The sequence below is a fragment of the Ovis canadensis genome, chromosome 15 (assembly GCF_042477335.2).
Source record: "Ovis canadensis isolate MfBH-ARS-UI-01 breed Bighorn chromosome 15, ARS-UI_OviCan_v2, whole genome shotgun sequence".
Taxonomy (NCBI): domain Eukaryota; kingdom Metazoa; phylum Chordata; class Mammalia; order Artiodactyla; family Bovidae; genus Ovis; species Ovis canadensis.
In genome coordinates, this window is record NC_091259.1 from 69,350,032 (window position 1) to 69,377,882 (window position 27,851).

Consider the following 27,851-nt stretch of genomic DNA (forward strand, 5'->3'; position numbering starts at 1 on the left):
CCCTGGGTCAGGGAGATCCCCTGAAGAAGGAAATGGCAATGTACTCCACAATTCTTGCCTGGAAAATCCCATAGATAGTGGAGCCTAGTGGGCCACAGTCCATGGGGTTGCAAAAGAGTCAGACACAACTTAGCAACAAAACAACCAACTATATCCCAGACTCTGGGGAAAAAGGAATAAAACTGGCTAATTTATGGAAAATACAACAGATTCATCCCTTTTTCTCTCATTTGATTAACAAAACAAAATTATTTTTAATTAATAACATATTCACATATTCAAAAACAATCTAAAAGATATACAGTAAAAGTCCCAACTAGTTTGTTTTCCTTACTCATCAACATATAAGACTTAGAATTTGTATACGTCCAGATTTTCTTTATGCAAATATAAGCAATTATGAATACTGATTTCATTCCTCACTTCCTTTATACAAAAAATAGTTTACTACACACTGTGAACATTGCTTCCCAGGTGGTGCAGTGGTAAAGAATCTGCCTGCCAATGCAAGAGACATGGGTTCGATCCCTGGGTCAGGAACATCCTCTGGAGGAGGAAATGGCAACCCACTCCAGTATTCTTGCCTGGGAAATACCATGGACAAAGGAGCCTGGCGAGCTACATGACCCGTCCATGGGGTCACAAAGAGTTAGACATGACTAAGCGACTGAGTACTGTTTGAGCACTGCTTTTTTGAAGTAACAGTGTTCTGAATCTTCATACAGAGAACATACTTTCTATTTTTAAAGCTGTAGAGTATTTCACTGTACAGCTATGGCAGAGTTCATTTAACCACTGTGACCCCATGGACTGTACCCTCCTGACAGGCATTAGGCATGATTCCATCTGTTGCTACTTCAAAGGAAGCTATAATGAAAACCTTTATGCATGTCATTTTATAACTATCAATACATAAGTATATCTGTAACAAATTCCCAGAATTGGTTCTGAAACTAATGTGTAAATGGCACAGGTCTTTTTTACAAATTGCTAATTTTCTTTTATGGGGGCTATGTCATTTTGCTTCTACCACATAGACGTCTCAGATGTATCCCAGAAAAAGCTAGTCCTCAAAGATGTTCTCATTGGGAAAAACTGTATGAAGCTCTTTGCTTCTTTTCCCCCAAATGCACATGTAAAATTTGCTGACTTAATTTTCAAATTGGAAAAAAAAATCTCATTGATGTAGGAAATCATAATATTAACACCTAACATGCTTTCTTCCTGGTATTTCCTTTTATTTAAAAACAAATACACCCCCCCACTCCAAATTTTTCCTTTAAATTCACATTCAATAATTTGTCATTGGGGAAGCAGTCAAACATGCATTTCCCTTTTAAAAGAATGTTTTCCTGAAGCACTTCAAAGTTTTCAGGAAACCAAATCTATGTTACTTCTATATTTTCATTTACAAAACTATCATTTCAAAGGTGGTTTAATTTTTATGACTGCCATTTTCAACAGGCAGTGTTACATAATACACTGTTTTTACTTCAAACCCTATCCTATCAAATATTTCATAATTAAAAACAGCCATTTGAGTTCACTGGACTTCCTATTTAAGGAATTCTTAAGAGAGGAGGGTTCAATTCCCAGATGGGGAAGATCCCCTGGAGTAGGAAATGGCAATCTGCTCCGGTATTCTTGCCTGACAAATTCCATGGATAGAGGAGCCTCATGGGCTATAGTCCACAGAATTGCAAAAAATCAGACACAACTGAGCACACAGACACACACACACACACACACACACACACGTATTCTTGCCTGACAAATTCCATGGATAGAGGAGCCTCATGGGCTATAGTCCACAGCACTGCAAAAAATCAGACACAACTGAGCACACAGACACAGACACACACACAGACACATACACACACAGACACACACACACAGACTTAAGATCTCACGTAAGCAATGTATATGTAAATGCTGATTTTTATATTAGAATCAGTATAATGCACTGAGAGCAAAAAAACAAGAATTATTTAAGAAAGGTAAAACAAAACAAACAAACAAAAAAATGACATCATAAGTAGCACCCAGGACATAAAAGTTTATCACTCTAGGACAATTTAGGAGAACAGGCCTATACAGCACAATGATCTATGCAGAAATCACATAAATTCTATGAAATGACTGTTGTTTACAACAACTCTGAGCCATCAAAACAAAACCGAAACAAGTTACATTATACTCAATTTGTCTTGTTTAAGAAAACAAAGGGTACATTTTATATTTCAAAAATATTTTAGAAAAAATATTCCTATGAAATAAGTTTTGGCACATAAATGGGTAAGATTCAATTATTCACAAATTAACAGATGAGTAATAGTATACCACTTGTTAATAAGAGCCCAGTGAATGAGGAATTATGTAAGTAAAATTCCCACTCAAAGTGATAATATAGCTGCCTTTCAGAAGATGAACTGTGATAAGGTACAATAACATTTCAGGCGCCTTTATACATACAATTCCCTGTGCAAGGCCAGTTCTTGGTTAAGAGTCAAAAGAATATCTGATAATTTCTAAAAGCTAGTCATGCAAATTTTCCACTTCAATGACTGGACACACTCAAGAAAATATCCTGATTTAGCTTTCACTTTGTTTTCTTTAAGTTGTGACTGCCAAGTAGACAGGCTGGTCTGTAGCTCCAACCTACTAAATAACCTTGTATAAGCCACTCAGCGTCTCTAGTTCTCCACAGTTGCTTCATCAGTAAAGTGAAATTATATAAAACACAATATGATAGTAAATGGAATCGTGTTAATAAAGTAAACAAAGAGTTACTACATTAGGTCCTATATGTGTATATAAAATATTTTTGAACTGTCACAAGTTACATGGCATTCTACCATATATTTAAGGCCTACAGTAAAGAAATAATGATAGATTCAGAATCTTTTTCAATATTTAATATGTGTTATTCTCAGGATATAACAACTTTCTCATGTACTCATACTCATAAAATACCACTATAATCATCTATCTTTAACCTGAAAATATATGACTTTTTCAGAGGACACATAAAAATCAACACATGATATGTAAAAGAATGTTCATGGCAATGTTAATTACAACAGTCAAACACTAGAAAGAATCCAAACATCCACCAACAACAGAATGAATAAATTCTGCCATATTCATTCCAAAGGAATAACACATGATAACGAAAACAAACAAAATAAAACTACATGCAACTATGTACATGAGCTTCAAAACACAAAGAGAGATGTTATGGGGAGGGAGGTGGGAGGGGGGTTCATGTTTGGGAACGCATGTAAGAATTAAAGATTTTAAAATTAAAAAAATAAAAAACTAAAAAAAAAACCCACAATGCTGCTGCTGCTGCTGCTGCTAAGTCGCTTCAGTCGTGTCCAACTCTGTGTGACCCCACAGACGACAGCCCACCAGGCTCCCTCGTCCCTGGGATTCTCCAAGAAATAACACTGGAGTGGGTTGTCATTTCCTTCTCCAATGCATGAAAATGAAAAGTGAAAGTGAAGTCCTCAGTCGTGCCCGACTCTTAGCGACCCCATGGACTGCAGCCTACCAGGCTCCTCCATCCATGGGATTTTCCAGGCAAGAGTACTGGAGTGGGTTGCCATTGCCTTCTCCAAAACACAACGCTAGGTAATGGAAGAAAGAATGCATATGACCCCAGACAACGGCACTCAGCAGGCCCACCTGTGTCCCATACTACCCCACAGCTGCAGCAGTGTTACACTACAGAAGTCGAGCACTAACCCAAAGAGAAGCACAAAGGTGATCACAGTCTCCAAGTGCAAATCAAGATCCAATGTGAACTCTGAGACTGGTTGTAGGGTCTGGGGGTGCTCACGGCTCCACCACATCTTGCTGTGTCTGTGATCACAGTTACCACCCCTGCCAGCACTCCTAGACACAGCACTGGAGACCCTGTGGTTAACATTGGTGACAGAGGACGGTAGGACCTCTGTGGACTGTGAGGACCTCTTCCAATTGTTGGAAGAGGGTACATGCTTAATGATCCTGGAGATCAAGCAAATTTAGAGTTCCAGCAGGAGTAAGTGCTGTCATATGGCCTAGGCTGGGGGAGAAGCCCAAGCACAGCAAGGACATTGCCCTCATTACCTGGTACATATACAAGCCAACTCTTGAGACCTCTTTGGCCTGAACATCTGCGCCACATTCTACAGGATCTACTCCATGAGTTGTGACTTTCAAGTACTTGGTCCAAAGAAAGTACTCAGGGAGCTCATCCAGTTGAACCTCCATGCTGCTGCTGCAAGGCCTGGGCCACATGTTGCTGGAATTTCCTCACCCTTTGCCATGCAGTGGAGGGGGCTGAGCAGTGACAGTGACAGCAGCAGGGTCGCCTCCATCCCTACTGAGAAGGGGCTCTGAGCTTCTGCCCCAGACCCGCTCCAAGAGATACCCTGTGAGGACTGCGACATCATCAGGTTTGGAGACCTGCAGGCAGTGTAGACTAGGTAACTCACCTGATTTTCCTTATTATTGTTGGCAGCATTATGATAGGCTCCATTAGCATAATGCTTTCCATGCCTCATTCAAATACCTTCCTCAAGAATGCTGTCCTTCTTAGCCAATTTATTGGCCTTTCACTTCTCCTGAAAGACGACAAGCTTGTCCCTAGACATCCTGGTCGCATTCTGACTGCTGCTACTTCTAAATTCCCTACAACTCCTCCCTTCCCTAAGCTCTTCAGTACAGCGAAGCCAGCCCTCTCTGATTTTATCTAACAATCTGTTTCTTCATACCCTTCACCTTGAAAATAACAAAAACATTTCCAACAAAAATACAAAAATGTTTAACCAAAAAAAGAATACATATGATCCCAAAAAGATCAAAATGAGGCAAAAAGTGAACATACTGCTGAGGAATACACATAAAAGTGATAAATTATATACAGAATTATCTAATTATTAGGAAACTGTTTACCTTAAAGAAAAGGAAGATTATACTAAGGGCTTCTGGGATGTCAGTAGTGTTCTATGGTTACTGAACATCTGCTTTATGTTTATTCATTTTGCTATACATTTATGTTTCTATATAGTGTTACATTTTATAATAAAAAGGTTTAAAATTATATACTTTCTGAAATAATGTAGTCTTAAAGGGAAGAAAGGGAGCTTCTTTTTTACCAACAATCTTGTATTTTCTTGGTCTACATTTCAAATTTTTATTGCAGTATTTTAAGAATAAGTAAGTTATTATGCCTAATTCTCCAGAATCCTAATTAAGAATAGATTTCACAGGCTTTCCAAATGGCCACACAAAAAAAGAAACCAGACCATTAAAGAGTGTAAGATTGGTTATCCTGCTAAATCTTTGCTTAGCTCTATGTTGTATCTGTCACATTTTCTTCTTTTCAAGAAAATGTATATTTATTAAAAAAAAAATCTACATTACATCCAGTTTATCCATTGGATAAAGCTACGTTTATCCAATCTATGTTGCATAAAATCTACGTTACATTTTATGCAAACTATACTCCAAAAAGTATATAATAATTTAGCTCAAAAGTAGGAAGACAAATATTTTCAACTCTCACAAGCTTAAAAACAATTTTGAGAATATGTATGTTTGCATTCACTGTGAGTATTCGTTATAGCATGTACACAGATATGACACTTCAGGTCCAATCCAATGTCACTCTGTGTGAGAATGGGTCACTGTGTGTACTAGAAAATATAATAGTTAGATTACAGGATGGATACAAAACAAGGTACACTTGAAGTTTACTGCATAAAATTTAATTAAGGGTTAAAGTGAAAGTTGCTCAATCGTGTCCGACTCTTTGCAACCCCATAGACTATATAGTCCATGGAATTCTCCAGGCCAGAATACTGGAATGGGGAGCCACTCCCTTCTACAGGGGGTCTTCCCAACCCAGGGATCAAACCCAGGTCTCCCACATTGCAGGGAGATTCTTTACCAACTGAGCCACCAAGAAAGCGCAAGAATTCTGGAGTGGGTAGCCTATCCCTCCTCCAGCAGATCTTCCCAACCCAGGAATCAAACCAGGGTCTCCTGCATTACAGGTGGATTAAGGGTAACTCACTCAAAATAGAGTCCAAACAGAGTCTAATTTAAATTATACTGAAGCTGTTTTAAATACTACATTTGGAAAAACAAATATACAGGGAATTTAAATGATTATATGATTACAAAAGAGATAATACTAACAATAAACTGACAAATTGCAAAAACATGCATACAAATATAATCTAGGAAATCCTAAAAGTTCCATCAACTATAAGCATCCTTTAACATATGTTTGTTACAGCTTTTAGATGCCACTATCCAGGAAACACACATGATAAAATTTAGAAACAAGACTGTAAGCACTTTCATTAGGCTCCAGATATCAATACCAATACAATGGCAACAGTATTACCCAAAACGAAAACAGAGTTGCTTTGGTTATATACTGTTGTGTTTTTTTGTGTGGGTAAATGCACTCAAGGATTTCCCACCAGACTGGGTCAAGCTAATCAGTTATTTGCCCATCTATTAAGTGCCAACTTTAAAAAGTTACACTATGTCCAGCAGGGAGCAGTATTACAACATCCATAAGACTTAATGCCAATATGAACCAGACAGACGAAAATGAAGGGAAAAAAAACCCCACTTACCATAGGTCTTTACAACAATACACTGAATTTTTACAGTATTTATAGGGCTTCCAGAAAAAAAATCCAAAGCATGTTTCAAAGCAAATATAGATGATCCATAGTACCAGGGTTCCTAAAACAGGAAATCAAAATTATATTAGGCAAAGGTTTCCTTCAGCCATATTTAGTTGAATTAGTATATAATATGACTAAATGTCCTACAGTTACTAAAGTGCCATCTTCCTTAGTGGATCAATCGGATTTGGAAGTCAGATATTCAATGACACTTCAGGTCAAGTGATTTTAAAAAGCAGAATATTATTTTATTTACCAGAGAATTTAAGTAGATGAAGGTCAGTGGATGACATAATATGTCAATCAACCCAGAGAAAACTGTGGTCAAGGACTTACAGGAGTTGTTAAACCAACCATATACAGTGTTGATATATCAAGCCCTTCTAAACAATTTGTAGGTTATACAGAGGATATGACATTCATTTCTGAATGTCAGCATGAATGAATATCTCGGGTTAATTTTAAGAATAAAAAGGCAACAGAAAAGTAGCTTGTACTGCTGGTATGTTAAGACTGATTAGCCAGATATTTACTGAATACAAGGAATGCACATATATACAGTAAAAAAAATTCTATGACCAGTCACAATATGTCAAAGGCAAAACATACTATGTTTGATATTCTAGATGTCAAAACCTGCCTCATATTCAATGATAATAACTCCACGTCAGTTCTTATGACTGAGGAAATAATGTATCACCACTTTCTTTTTCTTTTTTTTTAGGCCACACCATGCAGCATGCAGGATCTTAGTTCCCAGACCAGAGACTAAACCTGTGCCCCTTGCATTGAGAGTGTGGAGTCTAAACCACTGAACCACCAGGGAATCCTAATGTATTACCACTTTTACCTGAAACATTAAATAGTTTGCCTTATGTGTGTTTACATGCATAATTTCATTGTTTACACTAAAACCTAAATTTTTGCCATTAGAGAAAGATAACATATGAATATTCACCTTGAAATAGATATATAATAAAATAGTTTATGTAATACAAATAACATTTACTTGAAATGTAATAAATAATCCTACTATTTTCTTTAGAGAAAATGACATGAGAGAAAATGATCTGACGGCTGGCAGAAACAAAGATATTAAGGAGATTCTGATGAATGTGCAGAAAGAAGTAAATAGGTAGATTCTCCATCATCTTAGAGAATATATGTGTCAGGAACAGAATGATCCAGAAATAGGAACAATGAAGGGGCTTCTGGTGGTCTCAAAAATGGAATGAGACATTATTGAACAGGACAGGAAACGAAGTCTTTGTTACAATGTGGCAAAACTGAAATGTATTCTAATATTGTGTGAAAAGGAGAACTTATAAGTGATAAACCTGGATGTTTGGTTGAGATTTCCAAGCAAAATATTTATATACGGCTTTCTCCTTGCTGCTTACGGTAAAATGTGAAAGAGATGGTAATAAACTGAGGAAGGATAAAGAAGAAAAGGAGATAAATTGAGAAAGTTAAGCAAAAAGAAATCATTACTCAATGATTTAGAAAAATTTTAGCGTGTCTAGATGCAAAACAGGTTAACATCACAAATTATTAGGAAAATGCAAATCAAAACCACAAATGAGATACAACTTCAAACTCATTAGAATGGCTATCACCCAATAAAGAGCCAAAGCTGCTAGGACATAAGAGAAATTGGAACTTCTGTGTATTGCTAGAAGGAATGCAAAATGGTTAAGTCACTGTGGAAAACACATGGGCAGTTCTTCACAAAGTTAAACATATAATTCAGCAATTCTAGGTATATACCTAAACAATAGATACTCAAACTCCAACATTCATTACATTGTCCATAATAGGCAAAAAGATGGAAACAGGACAAGAGCCTGCCAACAGCTGTATGGATAAACAAAATCTATATACACACAATGAAATATTATACAGACATAAAAAGGAGTGAAGTTCTGATACCTGCTATAAGATGGAAACACTGCTAAGTGAAAAACAGTATGCAAATGTTAACAAAGGACAAATATTATATGATTCCTTATATGAGCTATGTAAAGAGGCAAACTCAGAGAGACAGGAAATAATATAAAGCTACCAGGCACTGCAGTGATGGAGTGGGAAGTTACTGCTCAATGAGTAAAGTGTTTTCATTTGGGATAATGAAAAAGTTCTAGAAAAAGATAGCAACAGTGTTTACACACCATAAATATAGCTAATGCCACTGAACTGCACACCTTAAAAAATGATCATAATAATAAATTTTGTATTATGTATTTTTGGGGCTTCCTTGGTGGCTCAGATGGTAAAGAATCCACCTGCAATGTGGGAGACTGTCAGGAAGCATTTAACAGGAGGCTTCCCGTGTGCTGTTTTGGATCTGTCATGAATCCTCTGTCCCTCATTAATTCCTGAATATTCAGGAAATAAGTGGAGTAGCAAACTACTCCCTAGACTGAAGAATGCATTCATTGCCTTTGTTAGTTTTTCCATACGGTGATAAGTAACTATTTACAACCCTCTTCCTTTTTATGAACCATATGGTAAAAGTGATTATTTACAACCCTCTCTTTTTGATATGGATTGCCTTATGATAATCTGTAAGTTTGGACTTTTGATTTTTATCTCTGCTGAAAATAGCTACCTTGTAAGACAGTATACATACCCACGCTATGTTGAATAAAACACCTTCGCCCCATCAGAGCTTGGGTCCCCCTGTCTTTCTTTCCTTCTCTCTCTCTCTCTCTCTCTCTCTCTCTCAGGCTAATTCTTTGGAGCTCAGAGGCCCACTGAGCTCACTTTCTTGCCTGGGCTTCTAAGACCCTCTCGAGAAAGCACACTGTGCCTTCACCCCCTTCGAGAGGGTGCCTGGTGCCTACGTGTAGCAGTGCAAGCCCTGTGTCAAAAGGCTTTATTGGTTTTCTGTGTAAACCAAGGAATATCAGCCTCTATCTCTCTCTCTTTTCCTTTCTAATCGTCAACTCTGGACCACCAGGTTCTGGTCCAGTAAAGGACCTCAACAGGAGACCCAGGTTCAATCCCTGGGTTGGGAAGATCCCCTGGAGGAGGGCATGTCAACCTACTTCAGTTATTCTTGCCTGGAGAATCCCCATGGACAGAGGAGCCTGGCAGGCTACTCTGTCCATGGGGTTGCAAAATGTTGGACATGACTGAGCAACTAAGCACACATGCATACTTTTATCACAAAAGCTCTTTATCTATGAAAAAAGGGACCAAGATCTTGAGTCAGCTGAGAAAGTTAACATAATGACTTCAATTAAGAGAATTAAGACCGGGCTACTGATAAGCAAATTTGGAAAACTCAGCAGTGGCCACAGGACTGGAAAAGGTCAGTTTTCATTCCAATCCCAAAGAAAGGGAATGCCAAAGAATGCTCAAACTACCGCACAATTGCACTCATCTCACATGCTAGTAAAGTAATGCTCAAAATTCTCCAAGCCAGGCTTCAGCAATATGTCAACTGTGAACTTACTGATGTTCAAGCTGGTTTTAGAAAAGGCAGAGGAACCAGATATCAAATTGCCAACATCCGCTGGATCATGGAAAAGCAAGAGAGTTCCAGAAAAACGTCTATTTCTGCTTTATTGACTATGGCAAAGCCTTTGACTGAGTGGATCACAATAAACTGTGGAAAATTCTGAAAGAGATGAGAATATCAGACCACCTGACCTGCCTCTTGAGAAACCTATATGCAGGTCAGGAAGCAACAGTTAGAACTGGACAGGAAACAACAGACTGGTTCCAAATAGGAAAAGGAGTACGTCAAGGCTGTATATTGTTACCCTGCTTATTCAACTTCTATGCAGAGTACATCATGAGAGACACTAGGCTGGAAGAAGCACAAGCTGGAATCAAGATTGCTGGGAGAAATATCAATCACCTCAGACATGCAGATGACACCACCCTTATGGCAGAAAGTGAAGAGGAACTAAAAAGCCTCTTGATGAAAGTGAAAGAAGAGAGTGAAAAAGTTGGTCGAAAGCTCAACATTCAGAAAATTAATTTCATGGCATCTGGTCCCATCACTTCATGGGAAATAGATGGGGAAACAGTAGAAACAGTGTCAGACTTTATTTTTTGGGCTCCAAAATCACTGCAGATGGTGACTGCAGCCATGAAATTAAAAGATGTTTACTCCTTGGAAGGAAAGTTATGATCAACTTAGATAGTATATTCAAAAGCAGAGACATTACTTTGCCAACAAAGGTCCGTCTAGTCAAGGCTATGGTTTTTCCAGGAGTCATGTATGGATGTGAGAGGTGGACTGTGAAGAAAGCTGAGCACTGAAGAATTGATGCTTTTGAGCTGTGGTATTGGAGAAGATTCTTGAGAGTCCCTTGGACTGCAAGCAGATCCAACCAGTCCATTCTAAAGGAGATCAGTCCTGTGTGTTCTTTGGAATGACTGATGCTAAGATGAACTCCAGTACTTTGGCCACCTCATGCAAAGAGTTGACTCACTGGAAAAGACTCTGATGCTGGGAGGGATTGGGGGCAGGAGGAGAAAGGGACGACAGAGGATGAGATGGCTGGATGGCATCACCGACTTGATGGATGTGAGTTTGAGTGAACTCCGGGAGTTTGTGATGGACAGGGAGGCCTGGCATGCTGCGATTCATGGGGTCACAAGGACACAACTGAGCGACTGAACTGAACTGATAAGCTCTAAATTGAACAATTCGAAAGTTCAGTGAGGGAAAATGATCATCATAATGATAGTAATTCATTACTTTCATATGAATTTATTTAGGAAATGTTAATAGAAAAAGGAGACTGGCGTGCTGCAGTCCATGGAGTCACAAACAGTTGGACACAACTTAGCAACTAAACAAAATAAAACAAAATAGAAAAAGGAAGCATGACTTGCTCTTCAAATTTTTTAAAAATAATCTTAGAATATCAAACAGACTACAAAAGTAATTTCAAATCTTTCATTCTAAAGAATGACAAAACTGTAATACAACACAGACTTAAACTTGTTTTTAACCCTCTGTTTTGGGAAATGAAAAAATACAAAAGGCAAGAACATGCCCTTAAAATCCAAAAGATTTTTAAAAGAAAGTATTTTTTAATGATTAAAAACCTTATTTCGGTGCTGGACAACTCTGATAGAAAGTTCTTTAATCTGAGTTGAAAATGAAATTGCTACGCTCTGGAGAAACAAAGGGGTCTAATTTCTCTTTCACAAGGTTAGGACAGGTGGTCTGAAACTCAAAATCATTCATCTCTGAGTTAAATATGTCCCACTCACTGTCTGTTGTTTCATATCATAGTCTCTAACCATACTGCTTTCTCTGAATTTACTCATTTTAGCAAGACAAATATGCCTCATTGCTTAGGCAAATATCCTACCATAAATTGGCTAAATAAAGGACTAATTTAGAAGGATACAAATGCTGAGTTTAGGCCTAGGTACAAACAGCAAATAAAAGTATGAATTTTCTCATGACACAGTTCATTACTATTGTGAAACCAAGCTCTATCATTTACTAGCTATGCGACAATGATAGTTAATTTTACATGTCAACTTGACTGGGCCATGCAGCGTCAAGATATTTCCATTCAGTTCAGTTCAATTCAGTCACTCAGTCACGTCTGACTCTTTACGACCCCATGGACTACAGCATGCCAGGCCTCCCTGTCCATCACCAACTCCAAAAGTTTGCTCAAACTCATGTCCATCAATTCAGTGATACCATTCAGCCATCTCATCCTCAGTCGTTGCCTTCTCCCTCTGCCTTCAATCTTTCCCAGCATCAAGGTCGTTCCCAATGAGTCAGTTCTTTGCATTAGGTGGTCAAGATATTTGATCAAACATTATTCTGGGTGTTACCGTGAGGGTGTATTTGGATGACATTAACATCTGAATCCTCAGAATAAGTAGACTGTCCTCCCTAATGTGGGCAGACCTCATCTAATTCATTGAAGGTCTGAGTAGAATGAAAGGCTGAGCCTTAGACCACTAAGAGGGAGAGAAAAGCATCAACATATTAGAGATTCTGAAAACTTTCTAAAAGAGCATAACAGTGACAGGTAGAACATGACAAAAAGCAACAGTCTAGCATAGTATTTAGTAAACTGTGGTTCACAGGGCAAATTTTCCAGGCTACCCCCTGCTGTTGTATACCCTGCAAACTAAGACTGGGTTTTATACTTTCAAATGGCTCAAAGAAAACAAGGATATTTTGCGACATGTTAAAACTATATGAAATTCAAATTTTAATTTTCATAAGCAAAGCATTAAGACACAGCTGTACTCATTTTATAATATAAAACTGCATTTTAATGGTAGTGTTAAAAAGGGATGAAAGAGGACATGTGGCCTGCAAAACCTAAAATACTTACTATTTGGTTTCCTAAAAAGCATGCTGATACCTGGCCAACTACATGCACAGGATGTTTAGGAAAGATGGAACTTTTCTTCCTGTAGCAAGGGTTGAATCAATATTTGAGGAGGATAAAAATGGTTTAACCTTCCTGAGAGGAAGTCAGGTGAATGAAAGTATGGTGGTTGAAAATCTAAGATAGCAGCCTCCTTATCAGGCTATTAGAAAAAGGCCTGTCCTATCTGTTTGCTCTCTGCTTATCCACCTCGATCAAAACACATCAATAAGTAAGTCCTACCTATAGCCAAAGCAACCTACAGATTTAGTACAATCCCTATCAAAACACTCATGATATTTTTCACAAAACTGGGACAAAGAACTCTGTAATTTATTATTTTTTTCTCATTAATACTTTTTTAAAATTTTTTTTTTTTTTTTTACTTTACTGTATTGGTTTTGCCATACATTGACATGAATCCACCACAGGTGTACATGAGTTCCCAACCCTGAACCCCCCTCCCACCACCCTCCCCATATCATCTCTCTGGGTCATCCCAGTGTACCAGCCCCAAGCATCCTGTATCCGGTATTGAACCTAGACTCCACAAAAGACCCTGAACAGCCACAGCAACTTCAACAAAAAAAAGAACAGATGAAAGTATCACACTCACTGACTTCAGACTATATAACACAGCTACAGTAATCAAAACAGTATGGTACTGGCACCAAAACAGAACTATATATCAATGGAACATAACAGAGAGCCCAGAAATAAACCTACACATCTGTGGTTAACTAATAAAACAACAAATAAAAAAACAAAGGAGGCAAGAACATACAATGGAGAAAAAAACAGTCTCTTATAGAGTGTTGCTGGGAAAACAGGAACAGCTACATGTAAAAGAATGAAATTAGAACAGTTTCCCATACCATATACAGAAATAAAATCAAAATAAATTAAAGACCTAAATCTAAGACCAGAAACCACAGAACTCCTAGAAGAAAACAGCAATACACTGTTTGACATAAATTGCAGCAATATTTTTTAGATCTGTCTCCTAAAGCAAATGGAAAAATAGCAAAAATAAACAAACGGGATCCAATTAAACTTAAAAGTTTTTACAGAGCAAAGGAAATCATTGACCAAACAAAAAGAAAATCTACTAAATTGGAGAAAATATTTGCAAATGATATGACTGATAAGGAATTAATATCTAAACTATATAAACAGCTTAAACAATTCAAAATAAAAACAAAAAACCCCAAACAACCCAATTTTTTAAATACACAGAAGATCTGATATTTTTTGAATAAAGACATACAGATGACCAACAGGCACAAGAAAAAATGGTCAGTATGAGTAATTATAAGAAAAATGTCCATCAAAACCACAATGAGATATCAACTCACAATTGTCAGAAAGGCTATCACCAAAAAAACCACAAATAACAAATGTCAGTAAGGAGTTTGAGAAAAGGGAACTCTCATATGCTGGTGATGAGAATGTAAACTGCTACAGTCATTATGGAAAACAGTATGGAGATTCCTCAAAAAACTTAAAATAGAACTATAAGATCCAGCAATTCCACTCCTGGATATATATTCAAAGAAACCAAAAACACACACTTTGAAAAGATATATGCACCCCATCGCTCATGAGTCAGTTCAGTTGCTCAGTCGTGTCCATCTCTTTGCGACCCCATGGACTGCGCATGCCAGGACTCCTTGTTCATCACCAACTCCCGAAGCTTGCTCAAATTAATGTTCATTGAGTTGGTGATCCCATCCAACCATCTCATCCTGTCGTCCCCTTCTCCTTCTGCCTTCAGTCTTTTGCAGCATCAGAGTCTTTTCCGATGGGTCGATTCTTCACATGAGGTGGCCAAAGTATTGGAGCTTCAGCTTCAGCATCAGTCCTTCCAATGAATATCCAGGACTGATTTCCTTTAGGATGGACTGGTTGGATCTCCTTACTGTCCAAGGGACTCTCAAGAGTCTTCTCCAACAACACAGTTTAAAAGCATCAATTCTTAGGCACTCAGCTTTCTTTATAGTCCAACCCTCACATCCATACATGACTACTGGAAAAACCATAGCCTTGACTAGATGGACCTTTGTTGGCAAAGTAATGTCTCTGCTTTTTAATATGCTGTCTAGGTTGGTCATAGCTTCTCTTCCAAGGAGCAAGCGTCTTTTAATTCCATGGCTGCAGTCACCATCTGCAGTGATTTTGGAGCCCAAGAAACTAAAGTCTGTCACCGTTTTCATTTTCCATTGCTCATAGCAGGATTATTTACAATAGTCAAGATAAGAAAGCAATGTAAGTCTCAATCAACAGATGAATGGATAAGGAAGATACAAAAATGCAATTTCGCCATTTGCAACAACATAAATGATCTAGGAGTGTATTTTACTTAATGAAATGAGTCAGACAGAAAAAGATAAATACTGCATGTTATCAATTAACGTGAAATCTCAAAGTAAAGTGAATGAATAAAACAAAATGGAAACAGACTTAGATATAGAGAATAAACTAGTGGTTACTAGTGCGGAGGGGCTGGGATAAGGGAAAACAGGGGTAGGGGATTAAGAGGTATAAACTACTGTGGATAAAGTAGAGAAGCCACAAGGATATACTGAACAGTAGGAAGGAAATATAACCAATATTTTATAATAAATTTAAATAGAGAATAATCTATAAAAATACTGAATCATTGTATTATACACTGAAACTAATATATTACTATAAATCAACATGCTTTAACAACAAAAAAATAATACTAATACTAAGTCCTACCTACTCACAAGGAATTTCCATGAGGATTCTTTCCAGTTAGGGTAAAGATTTGCTAAAAAAAACAAAATAAGAAAAAAGTCCATTTCAGTTATCTATATTATTCAACTGGTCATATATCAACACAAATGAACAAGTAAAGATCACCAACATTTAAGAAAATCACAAGAATGAAAAAGAAGGCCCATGATGTAACACAGAACAAGTAACTCTGGAGAAATCAGAGGTAATTCAGGGAGGAAAAGAAAATAATTGTATGTAACACCTTCAGAGATATTAGGTAAGATACTGTATTTAAGAGACAATGGGTATATAAAAGAGAAGAATTAAAAGAACAAAGATGACAATTTAAAGAAATTTAAACCAATGCCAGTGCACCACCACCTTCCCCATATATACAAAAACATAAAATTTGAAACCAAAGTTGAAGAAATACAAAAAAATAACCCAAAGAGGGTAATGATCTCTCTAAAATGTTATAGGAAAAGACTACTTTCTCCTATCCAAAACACACACACACACACACACACACACACACACACACACACACGAGGAAAAACAATGGAAAGGACCCAGGGAATACAGAGCAAGAAAAGAAAAATAAATAGATCCTTAGACACATCTCTGATGTAGAGCAGAGGTTGTGAGACTAGGGCCCAATAAGCCAAATCCTGCTCACTCTATTTTAGCAAATAAGGTTTTACTGGAACACAGTCATGTTCATTTATTAACATATTGTCTAAAGTTGCTTTTTTGCTGCAACCACAGTGCTAAGTAGTTGCAACAAGGACCATATGATCTGCAAGGCCTGAAATAATTACTATTTGGTTTTCACAGAAAAATTTTGCTAAATATTGATTTAGAGTTATATAGTAGCAACTTGGTAAAAAGTAGCTTTTAAATTTAAATAATTAAAACAAAATTAAAAATTCAGTTCTCAGTCATAGCAGCCACATTATAAGTATTCAAACGTCAAATGTATTTAATGGCTATTATACCGGTCAGTGTAGATACAGAATATTTCCATCAACATAGGAAGCACTACCTGGCAGGGTTTACCTGGAAATTATTATAGATCACTACAGCTATATTTAATTCCTGCTTCTAAAAGTGCTACAGTGGAGGGGCGAGCAGTCAAGATGGTGAAATAGGTCACAGAATTCATCTCTCCTTACAAGTACATCAAGGATACGTCTACAAATGGAAATTTCTCACAGAGCACCTGCTGAACATTAGTGGAAGACTTCGGATACCTAACAGGACAAGAAAAATCCCCTCACAACCGGGTAGGAAAAAGACAGACAGAAAGGAGGAATCAAAAAAGAGACCAGCACCCCTGGTGGGAAGCTGAAGGTAAGGAGAGGTTCCTGCACCAAGAAAAATCACCTCATGGTGGGGGAAGTCAGCTGGGACAAAACAGCAACTTTAGGGGATCATGGGGGAACACAAAGGACACAGTGGAAGAAACCATAAATAAGATGAAAAGTTAACCCTCAGAATAGGAAAAAGTATTCACAAGTGAAGCAACTGAAAAGAAAATAATCTCCAAACTATACAAACAGCTCATGTAGCTCAATATAAAAAAAAAAAAAAAAACACCTCAATCAAAACATAGGTGGAAGACCTAAATGATACTTCTCCAAAGACATACAAATAGCCAACAAATACATGGAAAGATGTTCAACACCACCAGACAGTCAATACCCAAATCAACTATATTCTTTTCAGTTGAAGATGGAAAAACTCTGTATGATCAGCAAAAACACAATCAAGAGCTGACTGTGCCTCATGTCATGAACTTTTTATTGTAAAATTGAAGCTCAAATTGAAGAAAATAGGGAAAACCACTAGGCCATTCAGGTATGACGTAAATCAAATTCTACATGACTTCATAGTGGAGGTGACAAGATTAGATCTGGTAGACAGAGTACCTGAAGAACTATTGATGGAGGTTCATAACACCGTACAGAAAGCAGTGATGAAAACCATCCCAAGGAAAAAGAAATGCAGGAAGGCAAAGTGGTTATTTGACGAAACTTCACAAATAACTGAGGAAAGAAGAAAGTGAAAGGCAAGGAAGACCCGGGAAAGATATACCCAACGGAAGGCAGAATTCCAGAGAACAGAAAGGAGAGATAAGAAGGCCTTCTTAAATGAACAATGCAAATATACAGAGAAAAACAACAGAATGGGGAAGACTAGATATCTCTTCAAGAAAACTGGAGAAATCAAGGGAACATTTCATGCAGAGATGAGCATCATAAAGGACAGAAATGGCAAGGACCTAAAAGAAGCAGAAGACGTTAAGAACAGACGGCAAGAATACACAGAACTATGCAAAAAACGGTCTCAATGACCTGGATAACCACGGCGGTGTGGTCACTCACCTAGAGCAGGACATCCTGGAGTGTGTCAAGTGGGCCTTAGGAAGCATTACTACAAACAAAGATAGTGGAAGTGATGGAATTCCAGGTGAGTTATTTAAAACCCTAAAAGATGATGCTGTGAAAGTGCTGCACTCAACAAGTCAAGATTGGAAAAGGTCAGTTTTCATTCCAATTTCAAAAAAGGGTAATGACAAAGACTGTTCAAACTACCCTACTGCTGCTGCTGCTGCTAAGTCGCTTCAGTCGTGTCCTGCCCTCATTTCACATGCTACCAAAGTTATGCCCAAAATCCTTCAAGCAAGGCTTCAGTAGCACATGAACTGAAAATATCCAGAGGTACGAGTTGGATTTAGAAAAGGCAGAGGAAGAAGATCAAATTGCAACACACCTTAGATCATGGAAAAAGAAAGAGAATTTCAGAAAAATATATACTTCTGCTACACTGACTACACTAAAGCTTTTGACTGTATAGATCACAACAAACCGAGGAAAGTTCTAAGAGATGGCAGTATCAGAACACCTTACCTGTCTCCTAAGAAACCTGTAATCGGGTCAAGAAGCAACAGTTAAAACCAAACATGGAACACCTGACTGGTTCAAAACTGGGAAAGGAGTACAACAAGGCTATATATTGTCACACTGCTTATTTAAGATGAAGGTATATCATGTAAAATGCTGGCTGTTTGAGTCCCAAGCTGGAACCAAGACTGCCAGGAGAAATATCAACAACCTCAGATATGCAGATGATACCACTCTAATGGGAGAAAATGAAGAGGAACGAAGAGCTTCTTTAAAACTCAACATTCAAAAAACTAAGAACATGGCATCTGGTCACATCACGTCATGGCAAATAAATGTGGAAACAGTGACAGACTTCATTTTGGGGGGGGTTCCAAAATCACTGCAGATGGTGACTGCAGCCATGAAACTAAAAGACGTCTGCTCCTTGGAAGAAAAGATATGACCAACCTACAGAGCAAATTAAAAGTCAGAGACATTACTTTGCCAACAAAGGTCCGTCTAGTCAAAACTATGGTTTTCCCAGTAGTCATGTATGGATGTGAGAGCTGGACTATAAAGAAAGCTGAGTGCTGAATCGATGCTTCTGAACTGTGATGTTGAAGACTCTTGAGAGTCCCTTGGACAGCAAGGAGATCCAACCAGTCCATCCTAAAGGAAATCAGTCCTGAATATTCATTGGAAGGACTGAGGCTGAAGCTGAAACTCCAATACTCTGCCCACCTGATGCAAAGAACTGACTCATTAGAAAAGACCCTGATGCTGGGAAAGATTGAAGGTGGGAGGAGAAGGGGATGACCGAAGACGAGATGGTTGGATGGCATCATCGACTCAATGGATGTGAGTTTGAGTAAACTCCTGGAGTTGGTGATGGACAGGGAGGCTTTGTGTGCTGCAGTCCATGGGGTAGCAAAGGGTCAGATACAACTGAACTGAACTGAAAGAGCCTCTTGATGAGGATGAAAGAGGACAGTGAGAAAGATGGTCTGAAACTTAACATTCAAAAATTAAGATCTGACATCCGGTTCCATCACTTCATGACAAATAGCAGGGGAAAAAGTGGAAGCAGTGGGTTTATTTTCTTGGGCTCCAAAGTCACTCAGATGGTGACTGCAGTCATGAAATTAAAAAATGCTTGTGCCTTAGAAGAAAAGTTATGATAAACCTACACAGTGTATTAAAAAACAGAGGCTTCGCTTTGCCACCAAAGATCACCATAATCACAGCTATGGTTTTTCCAGTGGTCATGCACAGATTTGAGAGTTGGACCATAAAGAAGACTAAGCACTGAAGAATTGATGGTTTTGAATTGTGGTGCTGGAGAAGACTCTTGTGGTGCTCTTCCTGGACTGGAAGGAGATCAAACCAATCAATCCTGAAGGAAATCTGTTCTGAATATTCATTGGAAGGGCTGATGCTGAAGGTCCAATACTTGGACCAACTATTACAAAAAGCTGACTCACTGGAAAAGACCTTGATGGTAGAAAAAACTGAAGACAAAAGAGGGAAGGGGCAGCAGAGGTTGGTTGGACAACATCACAGACTGAAAGGACATGAATTTGAGCAAACTCTGGGAAATAGTGGAGGACTGAAGCTTGGCATGCTGCAGTCCATGGGGTCTCAAAGAGCTGGATAGGACGGAGCAACTAACAACAACAAATGGTAAGAGTATGACTTTCGTATATTTTGGATTACAGCCCTTTATCAAGTGTGTCCTTGCAATTATCTTCTCCCAGTCTGTGGCATCTCTTCTCATTCTCTTGATACTGTCCTTCACACAGCAGAAGTTCTTAATTTTGATGAAGTCCAACCTGTCTACTCTTTCTTTTATAGATGATGTTTTTGGTGTATCAAAAAAGTCATTACCATCCCCAAGGTAAGCTACATTTTCTCTAACGTTATCCTACTTGAGTTTCATAGTTTATTTTACACTTATGTATGTGATTCATTCTGAGTTAATTTTCCTGAAGTAAAGTCTGTGTCAATATTTATTTACTTGTTTATTTTTGCATGTATATGACTGACTGTTCCAAAGCAAAGACTATCTTTGCTCCACTGTATTGCTTTTGCTCATTTTGTCTAAGATAAGTTCCCTATATTCATGTGGGTCTATTTCTGGATTCTGTATACTGCTCCACTAATACTTTATAGTAAGTCTTGAAGTCAGGTAGAGTCAGTACTACATCTCTGTTCTTCAATATTGTGTCTGCTATTCTAGATTTTTTGTCTTTCCATATAAACTACAGAACCAGTCTGTTAATCTCCATGAAATAATATGATGGGATTCTAACTGAGAGTACATGAAATCTATGGATCAATTATGGAAGAACTGACAGTGAAAATATTGAGTCACCTATCCATGAACATTATCCATCAGAGGGCAGATAAAATGGAAACCACAACTTCAGAAAACTAACCAAACTGATCACTTGGATCACAGCCTTGTCTAAGTCAATGAAAGTATGAGCCATGTCGTGCAGGGCCATGCAAGACAGACAGGTCATGGTAAAGAGTTCTCACAAAACGTGGTCCACTGGAGAAGGGAATGGCAAACCACTTCAATATTCTTGCCTTGAGAACCCCATGAGCAGTATGAAAAGGCAAAAAGATAGGACACTGAAAAATGAACTTCCCAGGTGCACAATATGCTAAGGGAGAAGGGTAGAGAAATATCTACAGAAAGAAGAAAGAGACGGAGCCAAAGCAAAAACAAAGCACAGTTGTGTATATGGCTGCTAATAGAAGTCAAGCCTGATGCTGTAACAAACAATATTGAAGGGGAACCTGGAATAATTTAGGTTCATAAATCAAAGTAAGTTGGAACTGGTCAAACAGGAAATGGCAAGAATGAATATTGACATTTTAGAGATCAGTGAACTAAAATGAACTGGAATGGGCAAATGGACGAATTTAACTCATAACCATTATATCTACTACTTTGGGCAAGAATATCTTAGAAGAAATGGTGCAGCCCTCATAGTCAACAAGAGTACAAACTGCAGTACTTGGGTGCAGTCTCAAAAATGACAGAATGATCTGTTCGTTTCCAAAGCAAATCATTCAATATCACAGTAATCTAGTCTATGTCCCAACCACTAAAGCTGAAGAAGCTGAAGCTGAACAGTTCTATGATGATCTACAAGACGTTCTAGAACTAATACCAAGAATAGATGTCCTTTTCATCACAGTTCAGTTCAGTCGCTCAGTCGTGTCCGACTCTTTGCGACCCCATGAATCGCAGCACGCCAGGCCTCCCTGTCCATCACAAACTCCCGGAGTTCACTCAGACTCACGTCCGTTGAGTCCGTGATGCCATCCAGCCATCTCATCCTCTGTTGTCCCCTTCTCCTCCTACCCCCAATCCCTCCCAGCATCAGAGTCTTTTCCAATGAGTCAACTCTTTGCATGAGGTGGCCAAAGTACTGGAGTTTCAGCTTCAGCATCATTCCTTCCAAAGAAATCCCAGGGCTGATCTCCTTCAGAATGGACTGGTTGGATCTCCTTGCAGTCCAAGGGACTCTTAAGAGTCTTCTCCAACACCACAGTCCAAAAGCATCAATTCTTCGGCGCTCAGCCTTCTTCACAGTCCAACTCTCACATCCATACGTGACCACAGGAAAAACCATAGTCTTCACTAGACGGACCTTAGTCGGCAAAGTAATGTCTCTGCTTTTGAATATGCTATCTAGGTTGGTCATAACTTTTCTTCCAAGGAGTAAGTGTCTTTTAATTTCATGGCTGCAGTCACCATCTGCAGTGATTTTGGAGCCCCCCAAAATAAAGGCTGACACTGTTTCTACTGTTTCCCCATCTATTTCCCATGAAGTGATGGGACCAGATGCCATGATCTTCGTTTTCTGAATGTTGAGCTTTAAGCCAAACATGGAAGTCAAGAGATACCTGGAGTAACAGCCAAATTTAGCTTTGGAGTGGAAAAAGAAGCAGGAAAAAGGCTAACAGAGTTTTGCCAAGAGGATGCACAGGTCATAGCAAACACCCTCTTCAAACAACACAAGAGACAACTCTTCACATGAACATCACCAGATGGTCAACACCAAAATCAGATTGATTATATTCTTTGTAGTCAAAGATGGAGAAGCTCTATACAGTCAGCAAAAGCTCTATACAGTCAGCAAAAATAAGACCAGGAGCTGCCGGTAGCTCAGATCATGAACTCCTTATCGCCAAATTCAGACTTAAATTGAAGAAAGTGGGGAAAAGCACTAGACCATTCGGGTATTACCTAAATCATTTGATGATTTAGTGCAAGTGACAAACAGGTTCAAGGGATTAGATCTGATAGACAGAATGCCTGAAGAGCTATGGACAGAGGTTCATGACATTGTACAGGAGATGATGACCAAGACCATCCCCAAGAAGAAATGCATAAAGGCAAAATAGTTATCTGAGAAGGCCTTACAAATAGCTGTGAAAAGAAGAGAAGTGAAAGGCAAATGATAAAAGGAGAGATGATTCCACCTGATTGAAGAGTTCCAAGAAAAGCAAGGAAAGGTAACAAAAGCCTTCTTCAGTGATTAATGCAAAGAAATAGAGGATAACAATAGAATGGGAAAGACTAGAGATCTCTTGAAGAAAATTAAGAGATACCAAGGAAACATTTCACACAAAAATGGGCACCATCAAGGACAGAAATAGTATGGACCTAACAGAAGCAGAAGATATTAAGAAGAGGTGGCAAGACACATAAAACAACTATACACAAAAGATCATCATGACCCAGATAACCATGATGCTGTGATCACTCACCTAGAACCAGACATTCTGGAATGATAAGTCAAGTAGGCCTTAGGATGCATTACTATGAACAAAGCTAGTGGAAGTGATGGAATTCCAGCTGAGCTGTTTCAAATCCTAAAACATGAGGCTGTGCAAGTGCTGCATTCAATATGTCAGTAAACTTGGAAAACTCAGCAACGGCCAAAGGACTGGAAAAGGTCAGTTTTCATTCCAATCCCAAAGAACACAATTCTAAAGAATGCTGAAACTACCCCATAATTGCACTCATCTCACATGCTAGCAAAGTAATGCTCAAAATTCTCCAAGCCAAGCTTCAACAGTACGTGATCAGAGAACTTTCAGATGTTCAAGCTGGATTTAGAAAATGCAGAGGAACCAGAGATCAAATTGCCAACAATCACTGGATCATTGAAAAAGCAAGAGAATTCAAGAAAAACATCTACTTCTGCTTTATTGACTATGCCAAAGCCTTTGACTGTGTGGATCACCGGTGGAAAATTCTTAAAGAGATGGGAATACCAGACCACCTAACCTGCCTAATGAGAAATCTGTATGCAGGTCAAGAAGCAACAGTTAGAACCAGACAGGGAACAACAGACTGGTTCCAAATTGGGAAAGGAGTACGTCAAGGCTGTATATTGTCACCGTGCTTATTTAACTTATATGCAGAGTACATCATGAGAAACATCGGGCTGGAAGAAGCACAAGCTGGAATCAAGATTGCTGGGAGAAATATCAATAACCTCAGGTATGCAGATGACACCACACTTATGGCAGAAAGCAAAGAGGAACTAAAGAGTCTCTTGATGAAAGTGAAAGAGGAGAGTGAAAAAGCTGGCTTAAAGCTCAACATTCAGAAAATTAAGATCATGGTATCAGGTCCCATCACTTCATGGCAAATAGGTGGGGAAACAGTGGAAACAGTGACAGACTTTATTTTCTTGGGCTCCAAAAATCACAACAGATGGTGACTGCAGCCATGAAACTAAAAGACCCTTGCTCCTTGGGAGAAAAGTTATGACCATCCTAGACAGCATATTAAAAAGCAGAGACATTACTTTGCCAACAAAGGTCTGTCTAGTCAAAGCTATGGTTTTTCCAGTAGTCATGTATGGATGTGAGAGTTGGACTGAGCGCCTGAGAATTGACGCTTTTGAACTGTGGTGTTGGAGAAGACTCTTGAGAGTCCCTTGGACAGCAAGGAGATCCTAAAGTCCATCCTAAAGGAAATCAGTCCTGAATATTCATCAGAAGGACTGAGGCTGAAGCTGAAATTCCAATACTTTGGCCATCTGATGCAAGGAACTGATTCATTAGAAAAGACCCTGATGCTGGGAAAGATTGAAGGCGAGAGGAGAAGGGGACGACAGAGGATGAGATGGTTGGATGGCATCACCGACTTGATGAACATTAGTTTGAGCAAGCTTCGGGAGTTGGTGATGGACAAGGAGTCCTGGTATGCTGCAGTCCATGGGGTCCCAAAGAGATGAACACGACTGAGCGACTGAACTGAACCGATGATAATGTTGTACCAAAGATTATATGTTAACTTCAGGAATGCATTGGTGCACATCTTCCTGGATTGTAGTTAAAGCTGAAAAACAATTTTTCACCTTAGGAAACTAAAGACTGAAGTAAAGAGAGTAGAAAATAATCGAATATGTAGTAAATAAATCCATAGAAATTCAATATTTGTATACTTCAAAGTTTTCAGAGCAGCAAAACTGTCTAAGAAGTTCCTATTTGTTATTGGAGTGCTTTCTCACTTTCTGTTTTGGTCTTCTTGAGTACTTACTTACTACAGGGCAATAGTAACATATATTGTTCACTGTGATCATTTTAATTGATATGTTGTTATCTATGTGTTAATCTTATCTCCTCCAAATGAGAACAATTTTTTTTTACTTTGCCCTAAAATGACAAGTTTAGGTCCAAGCAGATAATAAACCTTCAACAGCTACTTACTGAATGATTGGCATCACAGAATTATACTGATGAGACTCTAAATGAAGGCACCTAAAGCCTGATCAAGCTTTCCAGTTGATATATTGTTAAACTGCAACGCGCTTTTTTTTCCTGAACATTTTTCTTTAAAAAACAAAAACCTACCCAAATGAAAAACTCGAGTCACTATGTAGCAATATAATCTCAAAAAGAATCAGCCAAAGTTTTTACAAGTCACTGAGATTTAAAACAATTCAATGCAAGAGTTTTGATGAAGTTTTGATGCATTTTATTAGTATCATAGATCACTGTCAAAATCAACAATTAGTATCAGTGCAAGCATAACTTGGGACTCTTTTAGTTTACACATCTGTCAATCATGAACGTCTTCAAAGATTACTTACTCCAACCCCCTACTCCACGCCCAGCTCAAAATTTTGAGAACAAAATTTCAATCCAAGGATTCATGGCTTTTTTCCAAAATCTACATGTAACCTTTTTACATGTAAAATGTAAAAATTTTTCATCATGTAAAATTCCTATTCTAATAAACTCTGGATTCAGAGTTCACAGATCACTTGAAAAAGAAAGCACATACACATGTAATTCTTACCAGTTTTTCGGGTTAAAAAAAAAACACACTAAAGTATTGTGTTATTTGCAGCTGCCTTAACAGCAAACGACAATTAAATGTGTGAACAAGGTTGTCAGAATAACACTTATCATTCACACCACTTATGGAAAGGCGCTCTAAGACTTCCAGAAGCACTAATTAAAATTAACGAAAGCAACTTACGGGGACGTGTCAAGAGAGGTACAGTTTATCATCTGCTGTTTGAAACAGAGGGACATCAAAAAGCCTCAAAGCTCAAGAGTTTTTACTCTGTCTAAATCCAACCCAGCTGCCACCGGCACTGAGGAACCGAGCCCAGGGGCTGAACAAGCTACTAAGGTAAGAGTTTCAATTCCTTCCATGTTACCCAACTACTTAGAAAAAGACCTGAAGAGGATGCCGGAAAAGGCCTGGGATGGGGAGCGGTATCCTGTTTACTACAGAGAGGAGCAAAGTGCAGGGTCCTACTGAAAGTTGCTTGATATACCCCACCACCAGCCCTTTTTTTTTTTTTTAACTCAACGTGAATGAAGACACTCAAAACGAGAAGAACGTTAATGATATTACCCACCTCAAGCCCCAAAGAACCCAGGAAGACTCTCGCCCAGGACTCAAGTGGCTCTTTCCCACCTGGGCCTTGCAGAAGTCGGCAATCCTGACGTAAACGCACTTTTCAGCAATACGCCTTCCAATTGGTTGACTCGGGAGGGAGCCCTCAGTCCTATTGGCTTCAAGAGTCGAGGAGGCGGGAGTTTGGGGAAGACTGTGACAGGCCCGTCGGTTAAGCTCCCAGAGTTCTCATTGGGTCAACGCGGGAAGCCCCAAGATGGCGGCAGCAGGGACCAGCGGCACCGGCACCCGGAGTACTGGGTCTATGGTGGCGGCGGCCAGCACGAACAACGTTACTAGCTTCCAGCGGAGGGGTCCCAGAGCCAGCGGTGCCGACAGCGGTTGCTCTCGACTGGTGTCCATCGCGGGGACACGGCGGTCGGTGCGGAATGGACAGCTGCTGGTATCAACCGGGCTGCCAGCCCTGGACCAGTTCCTAGGTCGGTTCAGAACGGAGATCTGGGCTCAGCAGAGGGAAAAGAGGGAGGGGACCTGCCGGGGTAGACACCCTGACCCCACATCTCTCTCTCACCTCTCAGCATTCGGACTTGGAGAGGATGGCCCAGTCTGATGGAGGGGAGGAAGGGTTGCATGGAGACTTTAAATGCTGTTAATCAGATCTGGTTTTGTGCTCCTACTTTCTACTTTTGGTGCCCACCAGCCTTTTTCTCGATTATGACAGGAAACCTACATGCTTTGCATTCCTAGTTCAGGGGAATCAGAGACGATTTGGCATTCATCTAGGATCCCGTCCCGGTCTTTTGAATGCACCCTTATGTGAATCCCAGATAGCCCATGATTTGGGCTAACCTACAGAAGTTTGTATCACTTGAGACAGATGGGAATAAATAGAAGATGCTGAAAAAAGTAACGTCCCCCCTTTCGCCGCCTGACTGCTTATCTCCTGGTTCTGAATCTTTAATCATATTGACTTAAAAAGAATGTATGTTAGAGCTTAGGTGGATCCAAGTAATGAAAGCCTGTCTTTGACCTTAACAGACGTACCCAGTATCTGTGTTAAATATATGTATATTTGTTTTTGTTGTTTTTTCTCTATATATTTTGCTGCCCAGAGTTACATCTCAAACGATGTTTAAAATTATTTTACATTTTAACGAGAAAAAGAAGTCCAGATTTTAGGCTTTCCAAAATCTCTGGAATTTTTCTTGAGAAGGCTTGCTAAAGAATATGCTTGATTAATAACCATTATGTTGAAAAGACTGAA

At 38.9% G+C, this 27,851-nt stretch overlaps 2 protein-coding genes across 15 annotated transcripts in view; one reads left to right on the forward strand and one right to left on the reverse strand.

Moving 5' to 3' along the window:
- The window catches only part of IMMP1L (inner mitochondrial membrane peptidase subunit 1), a 90,853-nt gene extending 64,142 nt beyond the window's left edge, over positions 1-26,711 (reverse strand). For 2 of the 14 annotated variants that reach the window (XM_069554652.1, XM_069554666.1), the window contains exons 1-2: positions 26,589-26,711; positions 6,639-6,750 (exon numbers count right to left, since the gene is read on the reverse strand). The gene's annotated coding sequence lies outside the window, so the exon portion shown is untranslated. Of the gene's footprint in view, positions 1-4,113; positions 4,419-6,638; positions 6,751-15,799; positions 15,852-18,183; positions 18,228-24,860; positions 25,055-26,588 lie in introns of those variants that run through there. The other 12 variants (XM_069554656.1, XM_069554663.1, XM_069554657.1 and 9 more) reach the window with 12 other exon arrangements.
- Positions 26,712-26,793: 82 nt separating this feature from the next.
- The window catches only part of ELP4 (elongator acetyltransferase complex subunit 4), a 237,823-nt gene continuing 236,765 nt past the window's right edge, over positions 26,794-27,851 (forward strand). The window contains exon 1 of the mRNA XM_069554651.1: positions 26,794-27,066. Coding sequence (XP_069410752.1) covers positions 26,844-27,066 — 223 coding nt within the window. The 5' untranslated portion in view covers positions 26,794-26,843. The remainder of the gene's footprint in view (positions 27,067-27,851) is intronic.